Source organism: Oncorhynchus nerka, linkage group LG1 (assembly GCF_034236695.1).
Source record: "Oncorhynchus nerka isolate Pitt River linkage group LG1, Oner_Uvic_2.0, whole genome shotgun sequence".
In the NCBI taxonomy this organism is placed as follows: Eukaryota; Metazoa; Chordata; class Actinopteri; order Salmoniformes; family Salmonidae; genus Oncorhynchus; species Oncorhynchus nerka.
Window position 1 is genome coordinate 22955824 of NC_088396.1, and position 22057 is coordinate 22977880.

At 43.9% G+C, this 22057-nt stretch overlaps 1 protein-coding gene across 2 annotated transcripts in view; it reads right to left on the reverse strand.

Moving 5' to 3' along the window:
- The window catches only part of LOC135571383 (interleukin-1 receptor accessory protein-like 1), a 100372-nt gene that overhangs the window by 23459 nt on the left and 54856 nt on the right, over window positions 1–22057 (reverse strand). For both annotated transcript variants that reach the window (XM_065017349.1, XM_065017346.1), the window contains exon 2: window positions 16335–16467. In XM_065017349.1, coding sequence (XP_064873421.1) covers window positions 16335–16467 — 133 coding nt within the window. The remainder of the gene's footprint in view (window positions 1–16334; window positions 16468–22057) is intronic.

Consider the following 22057-nt stretch of genomic DNA (forward strand, 5'->3'; position numbering starts at 1 on the left):
TTTGAGCTATGTCTGTTTGTAAGAAATGTGTGAGAAAATGAGCTTCATCTTGAAAGTTCTCAGTAATCTACAGCAGCATTCTAGAATGATATTGGGGTCTAAAGTGTTAAACACATATAGCCCTTCAGATGATGAGAGAGAGGATCCTAGAGAGAGAGATATGGAGGAAGGAAGTGATCACTAACTGTCACGTCCTGACCTTAGATCCTTTTTTATGTCTCTGTTTTAGTTTGGTCAGGGCGTGAGTTGGGGTGGGCATTCTATGTTGTGTATTCTAGGTTATGTATTTCTGTGTTTGGCCTGGTATGGTTCCCAATTAGAGGCAGCTGTCGATCGTTGTCTCTGATTGAGAAGCACACTTAGGCAGCCTGTTTTCCTACTATGTTTTGTGGGTAGTTGTTTTCTGTGTCTGTGTTTTACCATACAGAACTGTTTCGGTTTTCATTTATTTATCTTGTTCTTTTGTATTCAGTGTTCGGTTATTTCATTAAAATATCGACACTTACCACGCTGCGCATTGGTCCGATCTTTCTTATTCCCCATCAGAAGAAGAAGACAATCGTTACACTAACCTTAAACAACTGAGCTCTTTACCTGACTCTACTCACAAAACAAACACACAAGCCCCTCCTCCTTCTCCCTCCCCTAACCCATTTGCATGCTGCTACGTGCGGTGAGGGAGAGGGTAGGTGACGGCAGCAGGTAGCGATAGCGGGGCGAGGCACGGTGACAAATGGTGGTTGTTAACTATCTGACAAGGCCGTCTCCCCAGAGCTGCAGTCTCTCCACACACAGCGCTCAGCGCCTAATGGGAAACACGCACACAGACCAGCCAATGGACTTGTTTAAATATGTTACACTACTGGGAAGGAAAGAAACACGGAAAGGGACTTGTTTTAAGTGTGTTACTACACCAAAGAGAGAGAGAGGGTATATAAGGTGGACTCGTTTGAATTGATTGGAGGGTAGAGGAAGACAGATAGAGAGAGAGGAAGAGACCCATCTGAATGTGTTATAGCATAGAGAGAGAGAGAGACACAGGCTTGTTTTAAGTGAGTTATAGCATAGAGAGAAAGGCACGGGCTAGTTTTAAGTGAGTTATAGCATAGAGAGAAAGGCACGGGCTAGTTTTAAGTGTGTTATAGCATAGAGAGAGAGACACAGGCTTGTTTTAAGTGTGTTATAGCATAGAGAGAGAGAGAGAGAGACAGGTTTGTTTTAAGTGTGTTATAGCATAGAGAGAGAGACACAGGCTTGTTTTAAGTGTGTTATAGCATAGAGAGAGAGACACAGGCTTGTTTTAAGTGTGTTATAGCATAGAGAGAGAGACGCAGGCTTGTTTTAAGTGTGTTATAGCATAGAGAGAGAGGCGCAGGCTTGTTTTAAGTGTATTATAGCATAGAGAGAGAGACACAGGCTTGTTTTAAGTGTGTTATAGCATAGAGAGAGAGACACAGGCTTGTTTTAAGTGTGTTATAGCATAGAGAGAGAGGCACAGGCTTGTTTTAAGTGTATTATAGCATAGAGAGAGAGACACAGGCTTGTTTTAAGTGTGTTATAGCATAGAGAGAGAGACACAGGCTTGTTTTAAGTGTGTTATAGCATAGAGAGAGAGGCACAGGCTTGTTTTAAGTGTGTTATAGCATAGAAAGAGTGAGAGACACAGGCTTGTTTTAAGTGTGTTATAGCATAGAGAGATAGACACAGGCTTGTTTTAAGTGTGTTATAGCATAGAGAGAGAGGCACAGGCTTGTTTTAAGTTTTTTATAGCATAGAAAGAGAGAGAGACACAGGCTTGTTTTAAGTGTGTTATAGCATAGAGAGAGAGAGACACAGGCTTGTTTTAAGTGTGTTATAGCATAGAGAGAGAGACACAGGCTTGTTTTAAGTGTGTTATAGCATAGAGAGAGAGACACAGGCTTGTTGTAAGTGTGTTATAGCATAGAGAGAGAGACACAGGCTTGTTTTAAGTGTGTTATAGCATAGAGAGAGAGGCACAGGCTTGTTTTAAGTGTGTTATAGCATAGAGAGAGAGACACAGGCTTGTTTTAAGTGTGTTATAGCATAGAGAGAGAGGCACAGGCTTGTTTTAAGTGTGTTATAGCATAGAGAGAGAGACACAGGCTTGTTTTCAGTGTGGTATAGCATAGAGAGAGAGACACAGGCTTGTTTTAAGTGTGTTATAGCATAGAGAGAGAGACACAGGCTTGTTTTAAGTGTGTTATAGCATAGAGAGAGAGGCACAGGCTTGTTTTAAGTGTGTTATAGCATAGAGAGAGAGACACAGGCTTGTTTTAAGTGTGTTATAGCATAGAGAGAGAGGCACAGGCTTGTTTTAAGTGTGTTATAGCATAGAGAGAGAGACACAGGCTTGTTTTAAGTGTGTTATAGCATAGAGAGAGAGGCACAGGCTTGTTTTAAGTGTATTATAGCATAAAGAGAGAGACACAGGCTTGTTTTCAGTGTGGTATAGCATAGAGAGAGAGACACAGGCTTGTTTTAAGTGTATTATAGCATAGAGAGAGAGACACAGGCTTGTTTTAAGTGTGTTATAGCATAGAGAGAGAGACACAGGCTTGTTTTCAGTGTGGTATAGCATAGAGAGAGACGCACAAGCTTGTTTTAAGTGTGTTATAGCATAGAGAGAGAGACACAGGCTTGTTTTAAGTGTGTTATAGCATAGAGAGAGAGACACAGGCTTGTTTTAAGTGTGTTATAGCATAGAGAGAGAGACACATGCTTGTTTTAAGTGTGTTATAGCATAGAGAGAGAGGCACAGGCTTGTTTTAAGTGTGTTATAGCATAGAGAGAGAGGCACAGGCTTGTTTTCAGTGTGTTATAGCATAGAGAGAGAGGCACAGGCTTGTTTTAAGTGTGTTATAGCATAGAGAGAGAGAGAGAGACACAGGCTTGTTTTAAGTGTGTTATAGCATAGAGAGAGAGACACAGGCTTGTTTTAAGTGTGTTATAGCATAGAGAGAGAGGCACAGGCTTGTTTTAAGTGTGTTATAGCATAGAGCGAGAGGGAGAAGGAGAGAAAGAGAGAGTGGGGGGCCCAAAGGGACTGTCTTAGCTAAATACAGTGTGTTACAATGTAGAGATAGACATGGGAAATGGGCTTGTTTAAACGCATGACATCATAAAGAGAACGAGCTGAAATGCTTTTGTTTTAAATGTTTCAACATCAGCTTAGAGAGAGATAAACTGTGTTTGACTACCCATACTAACATACTGTATACTACAGTTGATGTTGGAAGTTTACATACACTAAGGCTGGAGTCATTAAAACTGGTTTTTCAATCACTCCACACATTTCTTGTTGATATAGTTTTGGCAAATCGGATAGACTTACTTTGTGCATGATTACAAGTCATGTTACCGAACAATTGTTTACAGACAGATTACTTCACTTATAATTCACTGTATCACAATTGCACTGGGTCAGAAATGTACCTACACTAAGTTGACTGTGCATTTAAACAGCTTGTAAAATTCCAGAAAATGATGTTAAGGCTTTAGAAGCTTCTGATATGCTTATTGACATCATTTGAGTCAATCGGAGGTGTACCTGTGGATGTATTTCAATACCTACCTTCAAACTCAGTGCCTCTTTGCTTGACATCATGGGAAAATCAAAAGAAATCAGCCAAGACCTCCACAAGTTGGGTTCATCCTTGGGAGCAATTTCCAAACGCCTGAAGGTACCATGTTCATCCGTACAAACAATAGTACATAAGTATAAACACCATGGGACAACGCAGCCGTCATACCGCTCAGGAAGGAGACATGTTCTGTCTCCTAGAGATGAACGTATTTAGGTGTGAAAAGTGCAAATCAATCCCAGAACAACAGCAAAGGACCTTGTGAAGATACTGGAGGAAACAAGTACAAAAATATCTATATCCACAGTAAAACAAGTCCTATATCGACATAACCTGAAAGGCCGCTCAGCAAGGAAGAAGCCACTGCTCCAAAAACGCCATAAAAAAGCCAGACTACGGTTTGCAACTGCACTTGGGGAGTGCAAATGTCATCTGGTCTGATGAAACAAAAATAGAACTGTTTGGCCATATTGACCGTTGTTATGTTTGGAGGAAAAAGGGGGAGGCTTGCTAGCTGAAGAACACTATGGGATGGCAGCATCATGTTGTGGGGTTGCTTTGCAGCAGGATTGGTGCACTTCACAAAATACATGGCATCATGAGGAAGGGAAATTATGTGGATATATTGAAGAAACATGTCAAGACATCAGTCAGGAAGTTAAAGCTTGGTCGCAAATGGGTCTTCCAAATGAACAACGACCCCAAGCATACTTCAAAATGGCTTAAGGACAACAAAATCAAGGTATTGGAGTGGCCATCACAAAGCCCTGACCTCAATCCTATAGAAAGTTTATGGGCAGAACTGAAAAAGTGTGTGCGAGCAAGGAGGCCTACAAACCTGACTCAGTTACACCAGCTCTGTCAGGAGGAATGGGCCACAATTCACCCAACTTATTGTGGGAAGTTTGTGGAAGGCTACCCGAAACGTTTGACCCAAGTTAAACAATTTAAAGGCAATGCTACCAAATACTAATTGAGTGTATGTAAACTTCTGACCCACTGGGAATGTGATGAAAGAAATAAAATATGAAATAAATCATTCTCTTTACTATTGTTCTGACATGTCACATTCCTAAAATAAAGTGGTGATCTTAACTGACCTAAAACAGGTCATTTCTACCAAGATTTAATGTCAGGAATTGTGAAAAACTGAGTTTTGGCTAAGGTGTATGTAAACTTCCAACTTCAACTGTACATACTTAATCAGTATATATACGTATATATATATATATATACGTTTTGCGTTTTGTTGCTAACCTTACTTTGCTACCTGACAACTTTACGGTTTTTACTTTTAAGTTACAGTTTATATTTTTAGTTTTTCCCTCGCTCAACTTTTTTTCATTCAACCTTTTCACTCCTGACGATTTATCTGGATGTGGTTCGTCAGGACCTTCACCAGCCGAAGCTAAGTAGTAACATTAACATGATGCCTTCGAATTGCAGTCGCTGTAGTCATAATATACAGGAGAACGATAGCCTTATGGCGAGGATAGCTGTGCTGCAAGCCCAGCTTCAGACACAATCGTTAGGCAAGGGTAATTTCAGTGTAGGATAGGATGAAACAGCGTCTGTGCCACCAGTATGTACAGATAGTAGTATAAGGCTAATCTGAAGATGGTGCTGGCTAAAGCTAAAACTGGCGAGTGTAGAGAGTATAGGGATATTGTTATCCACGTCGGCACCAACAATGTTGGGATGAAACGGTCAGAGGTCACCAAGCGCAACATAGCTTCAGCGAATAAATCAGCTAGAAAGATGTGTCGGCATCGAGTAATTGTCTCTGGCCCCCTCCCAGTTAGGGGGAGTGATGATGTCACGGTTGTCGTAGGTGGAAGAATGAGAGGACCAAGGTGCAGCGTGGTACGTATTCATAATAACTTTAATCAAGATGAATACTGAATAAAAAATTAAAAAACGACAAACAAACAGTTCTGTAAGGTGCAACAAAACACTGAACAGAAAACACCCACAACCAAAATGGGGAAAAAAGGCTACCTAAGTATGATTCTCAATCAGAGACAACGAATGACACATGCCTCTGATTGAGAACCATACTAGGCCAAACACATAGAAATATAACAACCTCTGGCACGGGACCTGGACCCCACTCCACCATAGTCTTTGCCCGCTTAAGTGGCGCCTTGGGAGTAGCGACCCTCGCCGCTGACCTCGGACTGGGGACCCTTGCAGCGGGCCCCGAATAGATGGGAGACTCCGGCAGCGCCGGACAGGCGGGAGAGTGAAGGGCGACTCCGGCAGTCTCGTAGTGAAGGGCGACTCCGGCAGTGCCGTAGAGAAGGACGAATCCGGCAGTGCCGTAGAGAACGGCGACTCCGGCAGCGCCGTAGTGAAGGGCTACTCCGGCAGAGCAGTAGTGTAGGGCGGCTCCGGCATTGCCGTAGAGAACGGCGACTCCGGCAGAGCCGTAGTGAAGGACGACTCCAGCAGTGCCGTAGAGAACGGCGACTCCGGCAGCGCCGTAGTGAAGGGCGACTCCGGCAGCGCCGTAGTGAAGGGCGACTCCGGCAGCGCCGTAGAGAAGGATGACTCCGACAGCGCCGGAGTGAAGGGCGGCTCTAGCAGCTCCTGACTGACGGGCGGCTCTGGCAGCTCCTGACAGACGGGCGGCTCTGGCAGTTCCTGACTGACGGGCGGCTCTGGCAGCTCCTGACAGACGGGCGGCTCTGGCAACTCAGGACAGACGGACGGCTCTGGCAGCTCAGGACAGATGGGCAGCTCGGGCCTGGAGAGAGAACCTGGAGGGAGGAGACGGAGAGACACCCTGGTGCGTGGGGCTGCCACAGGACCCACCAGGCTGGGGAGACCTACAGGAGGCCTGGTGCGTGGAGGAGGCACCGGATGGATTGGGCTGTGGGGGAGCACTGGAGCCCTGGTGCGCAGCCTTGGCACCACTCCTCCAGGCTGGATGACCACTTTAGCCCAGACCCTCCAGAGTGCAGGCACAGGTTGAAGCGGGCTGTGGGTGAGCACTGCAGATCTGGTGCAAACCACTCGCACCTCTCCCTTAGGCTCAATACCCACATTCGCCAGGCACGGGCGGAGCGCAGGCATAGGACGCACTGCACCCTCCCAGCGCCCCGGAGACACAGCACGCAGAGCCAGCGCATGATACCCTGGGCCGAAACGATGTGCCGGAGACCAAACACGCTGGGCCGGCACAATACGCCCTGGCTGGATGCCCACCCTCGCATGGCACTTGCAGGGGGCTGGCCTATAGTGCACCGGGCTATGCGCGCGTACTGGCGACAACGTGCGCTTAACTGCATAACACGGTGCCTGACCAGTACAACACTGCTTTTGGTAAGCACGAGGAGTGGGCTCAGGTCTCCAACCTGACTCTGCCACACTCCCCGTGTGCCTCCCCCCAAATAATTTGGGGGCTGCCTCTCGTTGCATGTCGCGCTGCCGTGCTGCCTCCTCATATCGCCGCCGCTCAGATTTCGCTGCCTCCAGGTCTTCCTTGGGGCGTGTGCCCAGGGTCCCTTGCCATCCAAAATCTCCTCCCAAGTCCATGAGTCCAGAGAACGCTGCTGCTCGATACCACGCTGCTTGATCCTTGGTTGGTGGGTGTTTCTGTAACGTTTCTCGTTGGTGTAAGGAGAGGACCAAAATGCAGCGTGGTAAATGTTCGTCATGTTTTAATTGAACATACTGAACACTACACAAAACATAACGAAACAGAAAACGAAACAGTTCTGGCAGGTGAACAGACACTAAACAGAAATTAAACACCCACAACCAAAATGGGGAAAACAGGCTACCTAAGTAAGTAGGATTCTCAATCAGAGACAACGAACGACACCTGATTGAGAACCATACTAGGCCAAACACATAGAAATATAACAACCTAGAAAAAAGAACATAGACTACCCACCCCAACTCACGCCCTGACCAACCTAACACAAAGACATAAAAAAAGGAGCTAAGGTCAGAACGTGACAGATGAGCTCTACAGTAGAGTCTGAAAACTGTTTTCTGCCCCTCGATATTTGGCCCTCTTTCTGGGACTCACCCACAAACAGGATCAAGCCTGGCCTGTTGAGGAGTGACGGCTCCAAATAGGGCTACTTAATGTTAGATCCCTCACTTCCAAGGCAGTTATAGTCAATGAACTAATCACTGATCATAATCTTGATGTGATTGGCCTGACTGAAACATGGTTACACTAGTGACCATACCCCCCATGCATCCCGCAAAGGCTGAGGTGTTGCTACCATTTATGATAGCAAATTTTAATTTACAAAAAAAAAGACGTTTTCGTCTTTTGAGCATCTAGTCATCACTAAGCTAAGGATCCTGGGACTAAACACCTCCCTCTGCAACTGGATCCTGGACTTCCTGACGGGCCGCCCCCCAGGTGGTGAGGGTAGGTAGCAACACATTTGCCACGCTGATCCTCAACACTGGAGCTCCCCAGGGGTGCGTGCTCAGTCCCCTCCTGTACTCCCTGTTCACCCACGACTGCATGGCCAGGCATGACTCCAACACCATCATTAAGTTTGCAGACGACACAACAGTGTCAACAGCCTGATTACCGACAACGACGAGACAGCCTATAGATTAGGATGTCAGAGACCTGGCCAGGTGGTGCCAGAATAACAACCTATCCCTCAACGTAACCAAGACTAAGGAGATTATAACCAAGACTAAGGACCGAGCATGCACCCATTCTCATCGACGGGGCTGTAGTGGAGCAGGTTGAGAGCTTCAAGTTCCTTGGCATCCACATCACCAACAAACTAACATGATCCAAACACACCAAGACAGTCGTGAAGAGGGCACGACAAAGCCTATTCCCCCTCTTGCAACAAAAATATTTGGCATGGGTCCTGAGATCCTCAAAAGGTTCTACAGCTGCAACACCGAGCGCATCCTGACTGGTTGCATCACTGCCTGGTACGGCAATTGCTCGTCCTCTGACCACAAGGCACTACAGAGGGTAGTGCGAACGGACCGGTACATCACTGGGGCTAAGCTGCCTGCCATCGTGGACCTCTACACCAGGTGGTGTCAGAGGAAGGCCCTAAAAATTGTCAAAGACCCCATTCACCCCAGTCATAGAATGTTCTCTCTACTACCGCATGGCAAGCGGTACTGGAGTGCCAAGTCTAGGACAAAAATACTTCTCAACAGTTTTTACCCCCAAGCCATAAGAATCCTGAACAGGTAATCAAATGGCTACCCGGACTATTTGCATTGTGTGACCCCCCCCAACCCCTCTTTTTACGCTGCTGCTACTCTCTGTTTATCATATATGCATAGTCACTTTAACTATACATTCATGTACATACTACCTCAATTGGGCCGACCAACCAGCGCTCCCCGCACATTGGCTAACCGGGCTATCTGCATTGTGTCCAACCCACCACCCGCCATCCCCTCTTTAACACTACTGCTACACTCTGTTCATCATATATGCATAGTCACTTTAACCATATCTACATGTACATACTACCTCAATCAGCCTGACTAACCAGTGTCTGTATGTAGTCTCGCTACTTTTATAGCCTTGCTACTGTATATAGCCTGTCTTTTTACTGTTGTTTTATTTCCTTACCTACCTATTGTTCACCTAATACCTTTTTTGCACTATTGGTTAGAGACTGTAAGTAAACATTTCACTGTAAGGTCTGCTACACCTGTTGTAGCTAGCGCATGTGACAAATAAACTTTGATTTGACGTGTTTTGAATCTATGCAGCCTACTCAATCACTTCTTATAGCTACTGTTTAGAGGCTTCCTGGGCCATATACAGCGTTACTCACCGAGTTCCTTGAATTCCTATCAGACCTTGTAGTCATGGCAGATAATATTCACATTTTTGGTGACTATTCACATGGAAAAGTACACAGACCCACTCCAAAAGGCTTTCGGAGACATCATCGACTCAGTGGGTTTTTGTCCAATATGTCTCCGGACCTACTCACTGCCACAGTCATACTCTGGACCTAGTTTTGTCCTGTGGAATAAATGTTGTGGATACTAATGTTTTTCTTCATAATCCTGGACTATCGGACCACATTTTATTACGTTTGCAATCGCAACAAATAATCTGCTCAGATTAAGGATCATCAAAAATCGTGCTATAAATTTTCAGACAACCCAAAGATTCCTAGATGCCCTTCCAGACTCCCTCTGGCTACCAAAGGACGTCAGAGTACAAAAATCAGTTAACCACCTAACTGAGGAACTCAATTTAACCGTGTGCAATACCCTCGATGCAGTCGCACCCCTAAAAACAAAAAATATTTGTCATAAGAAACTAGCTCCCTGGTATACAGAAAACACCCGAGCTCTGAAGCAAGCTTCCAAAAAATTGGAAAGGAAATGGCGCCACAACAAACTGGAAGTCTTCCAACTAGCTTGAAAAGACAGTACAGTGCAGTATCGAAGAGCCCTAACTGCTGCTCGATCATCCTATTTTTCTAACTTAATTGAGGAAAATAAGAACGATTCAAAATGTATTTTTGATACTGTCGCAAAGCTAACTAAAAAGCATCATTCCCCAAGAGAGGATGGCTTTCACTTCAGCAGTGATAAATTCATGAACTTCTTTGAGGAAAAGATCATGATCATTAGAAATCAAATTACGGACTCCTCTTTAAATCTATGTATTCCTCCAAAGCTCAGTTGTCCTGAGTCTGCACAACTCTGCCAGGACCTAGGATCAAGGGAGACACTCAAGTGTTTTCGTACTATATCTCTTGACACAATGATGAAAATAATCATGGCCTCTAAACCTTCAAGCTGCATACTGGACCCTATTCCAACTAAAAAACTGAAAGAGCTGCTTCCTGTGCTTGGCCCTCCTTTGTTGAACATAATAAACGTCTCTCTATCCACCGGATGGATGTGTACCAAACTCACTAAAAGTGGCAGTAATAAAGCCTCTCTTGAAAAAGCCAAACCTTGACCCAGAAAGTATAAAAAACTGTTGGCCTATATCGAATCACCCATTCCTCTAAATATTTTAGAAAAAGCTGTTACGCAGCATCTCACTGCCTTCCTGAAGACAAACAATGTATACAAAACGCTTCAGTCTGGTTTTAGACCCCATCATAGCATGGAGACTGCACTTGTGAAGGTGGTAAATAACCTTTATATGGCGTCAGCCTTGCTCCTAGACCTTATTGCTGCTTTTGATACCATTGATCACCACATTCTTTTGGAGATATTGGAAACCCAAATTGGTCTACAAGGACAGGTTCTGGCCTGGTTTAGATCTTATCTGTTGGAAAGATATCAGTTTGTCTATGTAGATGATTTGTCCTCTGACAAATCAACTGTACATTTCCGTGTTCCTCAAGGTTCCGTTTTAGGACCAGTATTGTTTTCACAATATATTTTACCTCTTGGTGATATCATTCTGAAACATAATGTTAACTTTCACTTCTTTGCGGATGACACAGCTGTACATTTCGATGAAACATGGTGAAGCCTCCCGGGTGGCGCAGTGGTTAAGGGCGCTGTACTGCAGCGCCAGCTGTGCCACCAGAGACTCTGGGTTCGTGCCCAGGCTCTGTCGTAACCGGCTGTGACCGGGAGGTCTGTGGGGCGACGCACAATTGGCCTAGCGTCGTCCTGGTTAGGGAGGGCTTGGCTCATCGCGCACCAGCGACTCCTGTGGCGGGACGGGCACAGTGCACGCTAACCAAGGTTGCCAAGTGCACGGTGTTTCCTCCGACACATTGGTGCGGCTGGCTTCCGGGTTGTATGCGCGCTGTGTTAAAGAAGCAGTGCGGCTTGGTTGGGTTGTGTATCGGAGGACGCATGACTTTCAACCTTCGTCTCTCCTGAGCCCGTACGGGAGTTGTAGTGATGAGACAAGATAGTAGCTACTACACAATTGGATACCACGAAATTGGGGAGAAAAAGGGGTAAAATTCAACAACAAAAAAAGAAACATGGTGAAGCCCCAAAATCACCCTCGCTGCAAGACTGTGTTTCAGACATAAGGAAGTGGATGGCTGCAAATGTTCTACTTTTAAACTCGGACAAAACAGAGATGCTTGTTCTAGGTCCCAAGAAACAAAGATATATTCTGTTGAATCTGACAATTAATCTTGATGGTTGTACAGTCGTCTCAAGTAAAACTGTGAAAGACCTTGGCGTTACACTGGACCCTGATCTCTCTTTTGATGAACATATCAAGACTGTTTCAAGGACAGCTTTTTTCCATCTACGTAACATTGCAAAAATCAGAAACTTTCTGTCCAAAAATGATGCAGAAAAATGTATCTACAGTGTGGCAAAAAATGATTTAGTCAGCCACCAATTGTGCAAGTTCTCCCACTTAAAAAGATGAGAGAGGCCTGTAATTTTCATCATAGGTACACTTCAACTATGACAGACAAAATTAGGAAAAAAATCCAGAAAATCACATTGTAGGATTTTTAGTGAATTTATTTGCAAATTATGGTGGAAAATAAGTATTTGGTCAATAACAAAAGTATATCTCAATACTTTGTTATATACCCTTTGTTGGCAATGACAGAGGTCAAATGTTTTCTGTAAGTCTTCACAAGGTTTTCACACACTGTTGCTGGTATTTTGGCCCATTCCTCCATGCAGATCTCCTCTAGAGCAGTGATGTTTTGGGGCTGTTGCTGGGCAACACGGACTTTCAACTCCCTCCAAAGATTTTCTATGGGGTTGAGATCTGGAGACTGGCTAGGCCACTCCAGGACATTGAAATGCTTCTTACGAAGCCACTTGTTTGTTGCCCGGGCAGTGTGTTTGGGATCATTGTCATGCTGAAAGACCCAGCCACGTTTCATCTTCAATGCCTTTGCTGATGGAAGGAGGTTTTCACTCAAAATCTCACGATACATGGCCCCATTCATTCTTTCCTTTACACTGATCATTCGTCCTGGTCCCTTTGCAGAAAAACAGCCCCAAAGCATGATGTTTGCACCCCCATGCTTCACAGTAGGTATGGTGTTCTTTGGATGCAACTCAGCATTCTTTGTCCTCCAAACATGACGAGTTGAGTTTCATCTGACCATATGACATTCTCCCAATCTTCTTCTGAATCATCCAAATTCTCTCTAGCAAACTTCAGACGGGCCTGGACATGTACTGGCTTGAGCAGGGGGACACTTCTGGCACTGCAGGATTTGAGTCCCTGGCGGCATAGTGTGTTACTGATGGTAGGCTTTGTTACTTTGGTCCCAGCTCTCTGCAGGTCATTCACTAGGTGGTTCTGGGATTTTTGCTCACCGTTCTTGTGATCATTTTGACCCCACGGGGTGAGATCTTGCGGGGAGTCCCAGATCGAGGGAGATTATCAGTGGTCTTGTATGTCTTCCATTTCCTAATAATTGCTCATACAGTTGATTTCTTCAAACCAAGCTGCTTACCTATTGCAGATTCAGTCTTCCCAGCCTTGCTGTCTCTGCCCGGCCGGTTCTCCTCTCTCCACTGGGATTCTCTGCCTCTAACCCTATTACAGAGGCTGAGTCACTGGCTTACTGGTGCTCTTCCATGCCGTACCTAGGAGGGGTGCGTCACTTGAGTGGGTGAGTCACTGAAGTGATCTTCCTGTCTGGGATTGGTGCCCCCTTGGGTTGTGCCATGGTGGAGATCTTTGTGGGCTATACTCGGCCTTGTCTCAGGATGGTAAGTTGGTAGTTGAAGATATCCCTCTAGTGGTGTGGGGGCTGTGCTTTGGTAAAGTGGGTGGGGTTATACCCTGCCTGTTTGGCCCTGTCCGGGGGTATTGTTGGATGGGGCCACAGTGTTTCCCGACCCCCCCTGTCTCAGGCTCCAGTATTTATGCTGCAGTAGTTTATGTGTTGGGGGGCTAGGGTCAGTCTGTTATATCTGGAGTATTTCTCTTGTCTTATTCGTTGACCTGTGTGAATTTAAGTATGCTCTCTCTAATTCTCTCTTTGTCTCCTCTTTCTTTCTTTCTTTCTTTCTTTCTTTCTTTCTTTCTTTCTTTCTTTCTTTCTTTCTTTCTTTCTTTCTTTCTTTTTTCTTTCTTTCTTTCTTTCTTTCTTTCTTTCTTTCGGAGGAGGACCTGAGCCCTAGGACCATATCTCGGGACTGCCTCGCCTGATGACTCCTTGCTGTCCCCACTCCACCTGGCCGTACTGCTGCTCCGGTTTCAGCTGTTCTGCCTGCGGCTACGGAACCCTGACCTGTTCACAGGACGTGCTACCTGTCCTAGACCTGCTGTTTTCAACTCTCTAAAGACAGCAGGAGCGGATGAGATACTCTGAATGATCGGCTATGAAAAGCCAACTGACATTTACTCCTGAGGTGCTGACCTGTTGCACCCTCGACAACCACTGCGATTATTATTATTTGACCCTGCTGGTCATCTATGACAATTTGAACATCTTGTCCATGTTCTGTTATAATCTCCACCTGGCACAGCCAACAGAGGACTGGCCACCCCTCATAGTTCCTCTCTAGGTTTCTACCTAGGTTCTGGCCTTTCTAGGGAGCCACCGTGGTTCTACACCAGCATTGCTTGCTATTTGGGGTTTTAGGCTGGGTTTCTGTACAGGACTTTGAGATATCAGCTGATGTAAGAAGGGCTTTATAGATACATTTGATTTGATTTGATATGTACTATCAGCTCATTTTAGTATACTGTAAACAAACAGTATTCTTTCAGTTGAGCATACTAGCGCTTCACCTGTTGATGCTGTTACTATGCAACTCTTGCTAGCTTGTTAGCATAACAAATGACTAGCTAGACATTTTACGATTTTGGGTGTGTTCGTAAATTAAATTCTGGAGTGCCAGAGTGCGCTCAGATTGTGTTCGTAAATCCAAAGCGTTGTCAGATTGCCCGTACGTAAATTCAGATTGTTTCGCTCTCGGAGCACGTCACTGGACACTGGCCGAGGAGTAGGGTTGATTAAATCAAATCAAATTTTATTGGTCACATACACATGGTTAGCAGATGTTATTGCCAGTGTAGCGAAACGCTTATGCTTCTAGATCCGACGGGGCAGCAGTATCTAACAGGTAATATCAAACAATTCCACAACAAAACCTAATATCTAACAAATTCCACAACAAAACCTAATACACACAATCTAGTAAAGGAATGGGATAAGAATATATAAGTATAAAATATATGGATTAGCAGTGACAGAGCGGCTAAGATGCAATCGATAGTAAAGAATAGATAGTGAAGGATACAGTATACATTATATACATATGAGATGAGTAATGCAAGATATGTAACATTATTAAAGTGGCATTATTAAAGTGACTAGTGTTCCATTTATTAAAGTGGCCAATGTCTACTAGGCTACCTGGGGCGGCAGTAACCAAAAGGTTTCTGGATCTGAATCCCTGAGATGACAAGGTAAAAATCTGTTGTTCTGCCCATGAACAAGGCAGGTAACTAGGCTGTGATTGTAAATAAGAATTTGTTCTTAACTGACTTGCCTAGTTGAATAAAGGTTCAATTTAAAAAAAATACTGTATCCGAGTGTTCTGACCTCACAACAGCAGTCAAACACCCAGGCTAATGTTGGCTAGCTTGCTAGCTATTTCCAGACATATTTACATATACATGCCCTAGCAGAGCTGGTTAGGCTGTTTTCATGTTACCCAGAGCATTGGTGTGCTGCTGGGAACAAATAAATTACACTTTTTCTTTTATAAACTGCCTGGCAAGTTCGATGTATAAGTAGCCAAATAACGTTAGGTAACTAGCTAACATACCGCTTCATACTGCTGTAATGCTACGCGGTTCATAAGGATAGCGTAGCTAACAAATTGTCAGCCAACATAACGTGCAATGTTACTTATTTGAAAAGTCATTACTTTTTTACATTGCTCAACATTTTCTTAACATTTGTCATAATTAGTTAAAGCAATGAATTTGTATCCGTTCTCGTCTGACTTTGGCTGCATATTTTCCGTAATTTTCTTCAAATCTGAAAACAATGTGAAGCCACTCCCATTTTCTGAAGAATTGCCTTATGGGTCCTAATCGCACGGAAATAGTGTCCACTGTTTGTATACTTCGTATTTTGGCGAATTTAGTACGACATCAGGAAACTTTTGTCATATTAACTATAACCATACTATGACCAATAAGCATAATACATACTCAATTTACATCACAAATAGTATGGTTAGTGCAGTTAGTATGAGTATTCAAACACAGCTATAGTGTTCAGTGGACTCAGTAGTGTTTGAGTGTGAAACAGAGAAGAGAGCATGAAGGAACAGATCCGTATGAACGGCTAGATTAGAGCAAACAGCCAGACAGGCGTACAGACATACAGACACTAGATAGACTTGTCTTTGGTGTGCTAGAGATGCTTGATGATGAAAGAGCAGTGACAGTAGGAGCAACAGCCTGGGTTTGTCTGCCTGTCTGTCTGCACTTACAAAGGGAATGGGTAACGTTTAGACATGACAGTTTAAATAATAGCTCATCAAAGGTTTTGGACTTAAAGTATTACATCATAGTTTGGTCTACTATAGTATCCAATGGTAAATGGTGTTTTGGGATGTTTCTGTGTGATGTATCTGTAAATATGTCCATATGAACAGTGTACTGTGTTTTTATTAGGCTACTGTAGTTATACATGGTTGATGTTACACACGGACCATATTTACAATGTACTCAGTGATCCTAATCGTATCTGAGGGACTTACAAAAACATGGTTACATATTAAGCCATATTGCTACTACATTAGAATTGCGGTGAGTAAAACAACCATGTGTCTTACTTGATTTCGCTCTCTTCGATTCTCTCCTCATCCAGGTCCTCAATGAACTTCTCTCCCTTCATCCAATAGATTAGCGGACTGGCGTCCCCTGCGTAGCCGAAGAAAGCTCTGCACGTCAGGTTCAGGGCACTTCCTGTGGAGACAGGAAATGACACGCCGTTATGCTTCTCAGTCCTTCAACACATAAATTAGTACACTACTGTACGTAGAGAAATAGCAGATATGGAATAGTATTGCACACTGGTTAGCGGTAGAGAGACGGCTAACTAGGTCATTCTGTTGCTTTCGGGTCATGTATTGGGACTGGGATGATGACAATACATAGGTGTGCACACACGCACACACACACGCACACACACACGCATACACACACACACGTTGCCTCCAGGGGGAGAGTGTACGTCAGATGTGATGTCTTTACTAAAGGGTGTTCAGGTGGAAAGGTCTGATGCTTTCAGCCCCTTCCACAAACACTGTTACCAAACCCCTGAGGTGTGAAACACAGCTCAGACTAGATACCCAATACCTTATCTAGACATTTCACTATGTACAAATAGTACAAAATGCCCCCCAACAAACACTCTCACTCAAGGTCATGCTGGTACAGTCCCCTTCACAGACATTCCACTCTTGGTGCTAACTTTTACATAGAAACCAACAAATGACATTCTGATGAAATCTCGGCCATGTTTTTCATCACATCTCTGTTTTGGAAATCTTAACATGAATAGGAGACACAGTGGTGGTCCAATAAATACCAGTCCCACACACCACAAGGGGGCACTGAAGAGCTTCCAAACCCTCAATCCCACCATCTGAGAGAGGAGAGGAAAAGTGGGTTTGGGGTTTGACAGTAACTGTTTTCTGTCAATGATACCTGAATTAGAAACACTCAAGTCAGTATTCTTCTCTTGTTGGTTCTATTTCAGGTCCTGTGAGTTCATATGTGAGCCCAAGAGTTCAGACACATCGTCATCCAATCAGCTCACTGGTCTAGACAACAAGGAGAAAGGAAACAAACAATCTCCAAACGATGAAACATTAACACTTGTCTCTGATGCTGTAGAATGTCTGTTTGTTTACACAGAGAAATGACAAACAAACATCTGCATCTTAAATAATAGAAAACAGTAGGACAAACTCCATGCTTATCATGTGTAGACCACTGACTGCACACTGTACACGGCACAGTGCATACTGCAGGGCTTAGAGCTCAGAGCTTCTCCTTTAATTCAATACATGAAGCTCTCTCTCCTCCCTCTCTCCCCCCACTCTGCATTTCCATTCCATGTAGTGTGTTTCTCTGAGGGCTTACTGCAGTAGCAAGTGGTTAGGCTGACTGAGCCACCATGTCTCCATGTAAACAACACATGCCCTGTATGTACAGTACCAGTCAAAAGTGTGGACACACCCACTCATTCCAGGGTTTTTCTTTATTTGTACTATTTTCTACATTGTAGATAATAAATGCTTCACAGTGTTCAAATAACAGACATCTCAACATCAATTGTTCAGAGGAGACTGCGTGAATTGCTGCGAAGAACCCACTACTAAAGAACACCAATAAGAAGATACTTGCTTGGGGCAAGAAACACAAGGATTGGACATTAGACCGGTGGAAGTCTGTCCTTTGGTCTGATGAGTCCATATTTGAGATTTTTGGTTCCAACCGCAGTGTATTTGTGAGATGCAGAGTAGGTGAACGGATGATCTCCTCATGTGTGGTTCCCACCGTGAAGCATGGAGGAGAAGGTGTGATGGTGCTTTGATGGTGACACTGTCTGTTATTTATTTAGAATTCAAACCACACTTAACCAGCATGGCTACCACAGCATTCTGCAGCGATATGCCATCCCATCTGGTTTGTGCTTAGTGGGACTATTATTTGTTTTTCAACAGGACAATGACCCAACACACCTCCAGACTGTGTAAGGGCTATTTGACCAAGAAGGAGAGTGTTTGAGTGCTGCATCAGATGACCTGGCCTCCACAATCACCTGACCTCAACCCAATTGAGATGGTCTGGGATGAGTTGGACCGCAGAGTGAAGGAAAAGCAGCACATGTGGGAACTCCTTCAAGACTGTTGGAAAATTATTCCTCATGAAGTTGGTTGAGTGAATGCCAAGTGTGCAAAGATGTCATCAAGGCAAAGGGTGGCTACTTTGAAGAATATAAAATATAAGATATATCATTTGTTAAACACTTTTTTGGTTACTACATGATTCCATGTGTTATTTCATAGTTTTGATGTCTTCACTATTATTCTACAATGTAGAAAATAGTACAAATACAGAAAAACCTTTGAATGAGTAGATGTGTCCAAACTTTTGATTGGTACTGTATGTTCGGGAGCAGCTCATCACATAGGGCCTCTCTGGAGAGACACTGTTGCGCCTGGCTCGGGGCAAACTGCTGTGTTTGGTGGGAAAGAGAGAGATGGGAAGGGTAAAGGGAGGGGTAGAGCGAGAGAGAGAAAGAAAGAAAGAGGTAGAGAGGGAGGGGAGAGTGGGAGACTAATGCAGCATTATAAAAAGGCTGTAGGCGTTACTGGGGAATAACAGTTAATCCTGGTTTTGTGTGGTGTCTTTTTTCCTCGACTCTGATGAGCCTTGTTGCTATGTACTCTGTGTCCTGTGCGTTATGTTTCCTCCAGTATATTGTTCATAACACACAGCTCATGCTAGCAGTACATTCACTCATTTGGGTCACGGCTAAAGAAAATGTCCTGCCTAGATATATCGGTTCTGTTCACTTTGTGACTTCAAAATCGTTCGATGGGTCAGAGTACAAAGAACGTTTGGGATCCAAAATCCCCAACAAAGCAACGCTAGCCCTTTCTGTGAGGAGCAGTGTCTGACATTTCCAAAATTCAACAGTCACTAGGTGGATGGTATTTGTGCCGAGTATAGGACAATGCAGAGGGCACACAGCACACACTCTACCTATACAAGCACACAGCAGCATTTAGAACGTTGGCAGTCTGCTAGAATGTTACACCCATGGATATAGAACACCACTTTAAAAAATAATCTAGTCTATGGATACGCCAGCATGGCCATCCTACTGCATTACCTGATGGCAGTGGCAGTGGCCAGAGACAGACAAACACCAGAGAATACCAGGGCCATACACAAACTTCATCACCTTCAAAACCCTACACATAGCTGGGCAAGGTCATCGGCGAAGTTGGGGAACTAATCTGTTGTGTGTGTTTGTGTGTGGTGGGGTCGGGTCGGGTCGGGGGACTCTATGTTGGTGTTTTAAGCCAGAGATCAGTTTTAATCTGGTAATTTCATGCCTCTGTCCGTCCTGTGCTCCAGTAGGACGTCTCCACTGAGCTCCGGGGGAATCGCAGGAAATTGTCGGCAGCATCCCGCTGGGTCCTCCCTAATCCAGCCGTCACACCCCCTTTTCCTTTCCCCAGGTTCCCATCCAGCCCCCCAGTCCTGCGTGTGTGTCTGTGTGTGTATGGTGAACACAGAAAGAAGCAGCCTCATAAGGGTCCCCAGAGATAGTGTGCATCTCTCTCAGTTCTCTCTTTTTATTACTGCATCCTTGTATAACCCAAAAGAGGAAAACAGCAAACCAATGTTTTACTATGATACTTCTGCGATGACACTCTCCCCACACACACACAGCCACACACACACAGCCACACACACACAGCCACACACACACAGCCACACACACACAGCCACACACACATAGCCACACACACACAGCCACACACACACAGCCACACACACACAGCCACACACACACAGCCACACACACATAGCCACACACACACAGCCAACCCCTATGGACTGACACGACCTACCTGATCTCCTCTTAAACCTCCATTTAGCAGGGTTAACTTAAATAAATCCCATTACAAAATAATGCTTTTTATTCATTGATGTTAATACCAGTTGATAAAAATACATTTGACCATCATGCTTATTGGTCTATAGGTTAATTTGTATAATATAGTGGAATTAAATTGACCTGTGTATTTTTGTTAGTCATCATGTATCATTTATCCAACACAACTATCACGTGCACAGCATACAGAGCCTATTTTGAGGGGGATTTGTCCTGCAGCTCCTCAGCTGGTTGCTGCTGGAGTAAAACATGTGCTTTAATAAACCCATTCATTGCGCAACAATTCGAACAATTCGAACAATTCACCAAATAGTTTTGGTGCACGATTAAAAAGAGCTACTGTTGTTATTTCTCAACTGGTAATTGAAGCCTGACTCCCATTCACCATTCAAGTGCAGGCAACAGGCTATCAGCGCATTACCCACCACTTTACAATGTGAGCTGGAGGCAGTATGCATTTTGAAAACATACTTCATTGTTTGAAACCTGAATGTTTAATGTCCTATTATGAGGCATGTCTTACGTTGCTTCAAAGTAGCCTCTAGGCAAAATCCAAACATGGAAACGTGGAGGCAATTATTTTATAAAGACTTCATAGGCAGTGCGTGACTTTCATGTTTGGGGAAGCTTTAAATTTATCCTACCATTTCTGCCATTTTGCGTGCCAGTTATGATTTTCATATTTTTGTGTAACAGTTTAAATTCAATAATCACGTTTTCATTTCTCAAAATCATTGTCACGTGTTTAATCATAAAAATATGAATTTAATTGATAAAAATCCAAAAGTGAAATAGTCAACAAATGGGACCAGCCTCTGTCATATGAACATATTAATACGCCGTGATCCATTAGCGACTAAAGAAATGAGCAAATGGAACTCATAGCCTATAGGCCAATGCAGCAGTAGGCCTTTAAACTTCCATTGCTCTTTCACACCAGGATTGGTGATTATAGAGGCGGCGACTGTTGGAAAGACTTTTCAAAAAGTTTACTGTGAGGAACTATAGTTTTAATATATTATTATTTTCAATGGATGTTAAAAAAACATTTCCTACATTTCCGCACAGCAGGCCTGGTACTTCTATGCACAGAGAAACCAGACACATGCTCATTGCTCACATGGAGTACAACAAACAAAAAGACAATTAAAAAATGTACAAATCTCGGAAATGACGTTTATGAAATAAACCAAAACTTGTTTCTCACAAGTGTAGCAGGTTGTGAACTCTGCAAACAATGTTTCCACACCGAGAATGAGAACGGTAAATTACTAATTAATACATGCATTAACAGACATTAATGTAACCAAATTGAGGGGATTAACTGTACATTTACTGCTGGTGACATATGTAATGAGGAATTTATAAAATAATGTATCAAAGGGTAAACAACTCACACATGAAACAACGAATGCGCAATAATTGGCGGGAGACAGCAGAGCAATTCTGAAGAGAGACTTGCCTGTATCTTCACCACACCCCCCTCCCATTCTTCTTGTCTCAACATTTTAAATTATACTCAAGACACATTATCATCACATTATCATGATATTTTTAGATGCTTCTCACTGACAGCTGCAAGTTCATAATCAGCTAGGCATATTGCCACGCTATTTTGGGTAAATGTCCTTCCTATTGGACCCTTCTTCCTTATTGGACCCACCGCTAAGCTATTTCTCTCATGTTCTATTGGTTTTCATATCAACTTTCTTTCATTGTCCAGAAACCAAAGACATATCAGCAACCCATCAAAGTTGTTGCATCTTTAGATTCCCCCTCTTTCTAAATGTTAATCTCTGTCACATATGGAACCGCTTTCAGGTACGCTGTTTAGAATGGTGTTTTATCAGGTTCGCT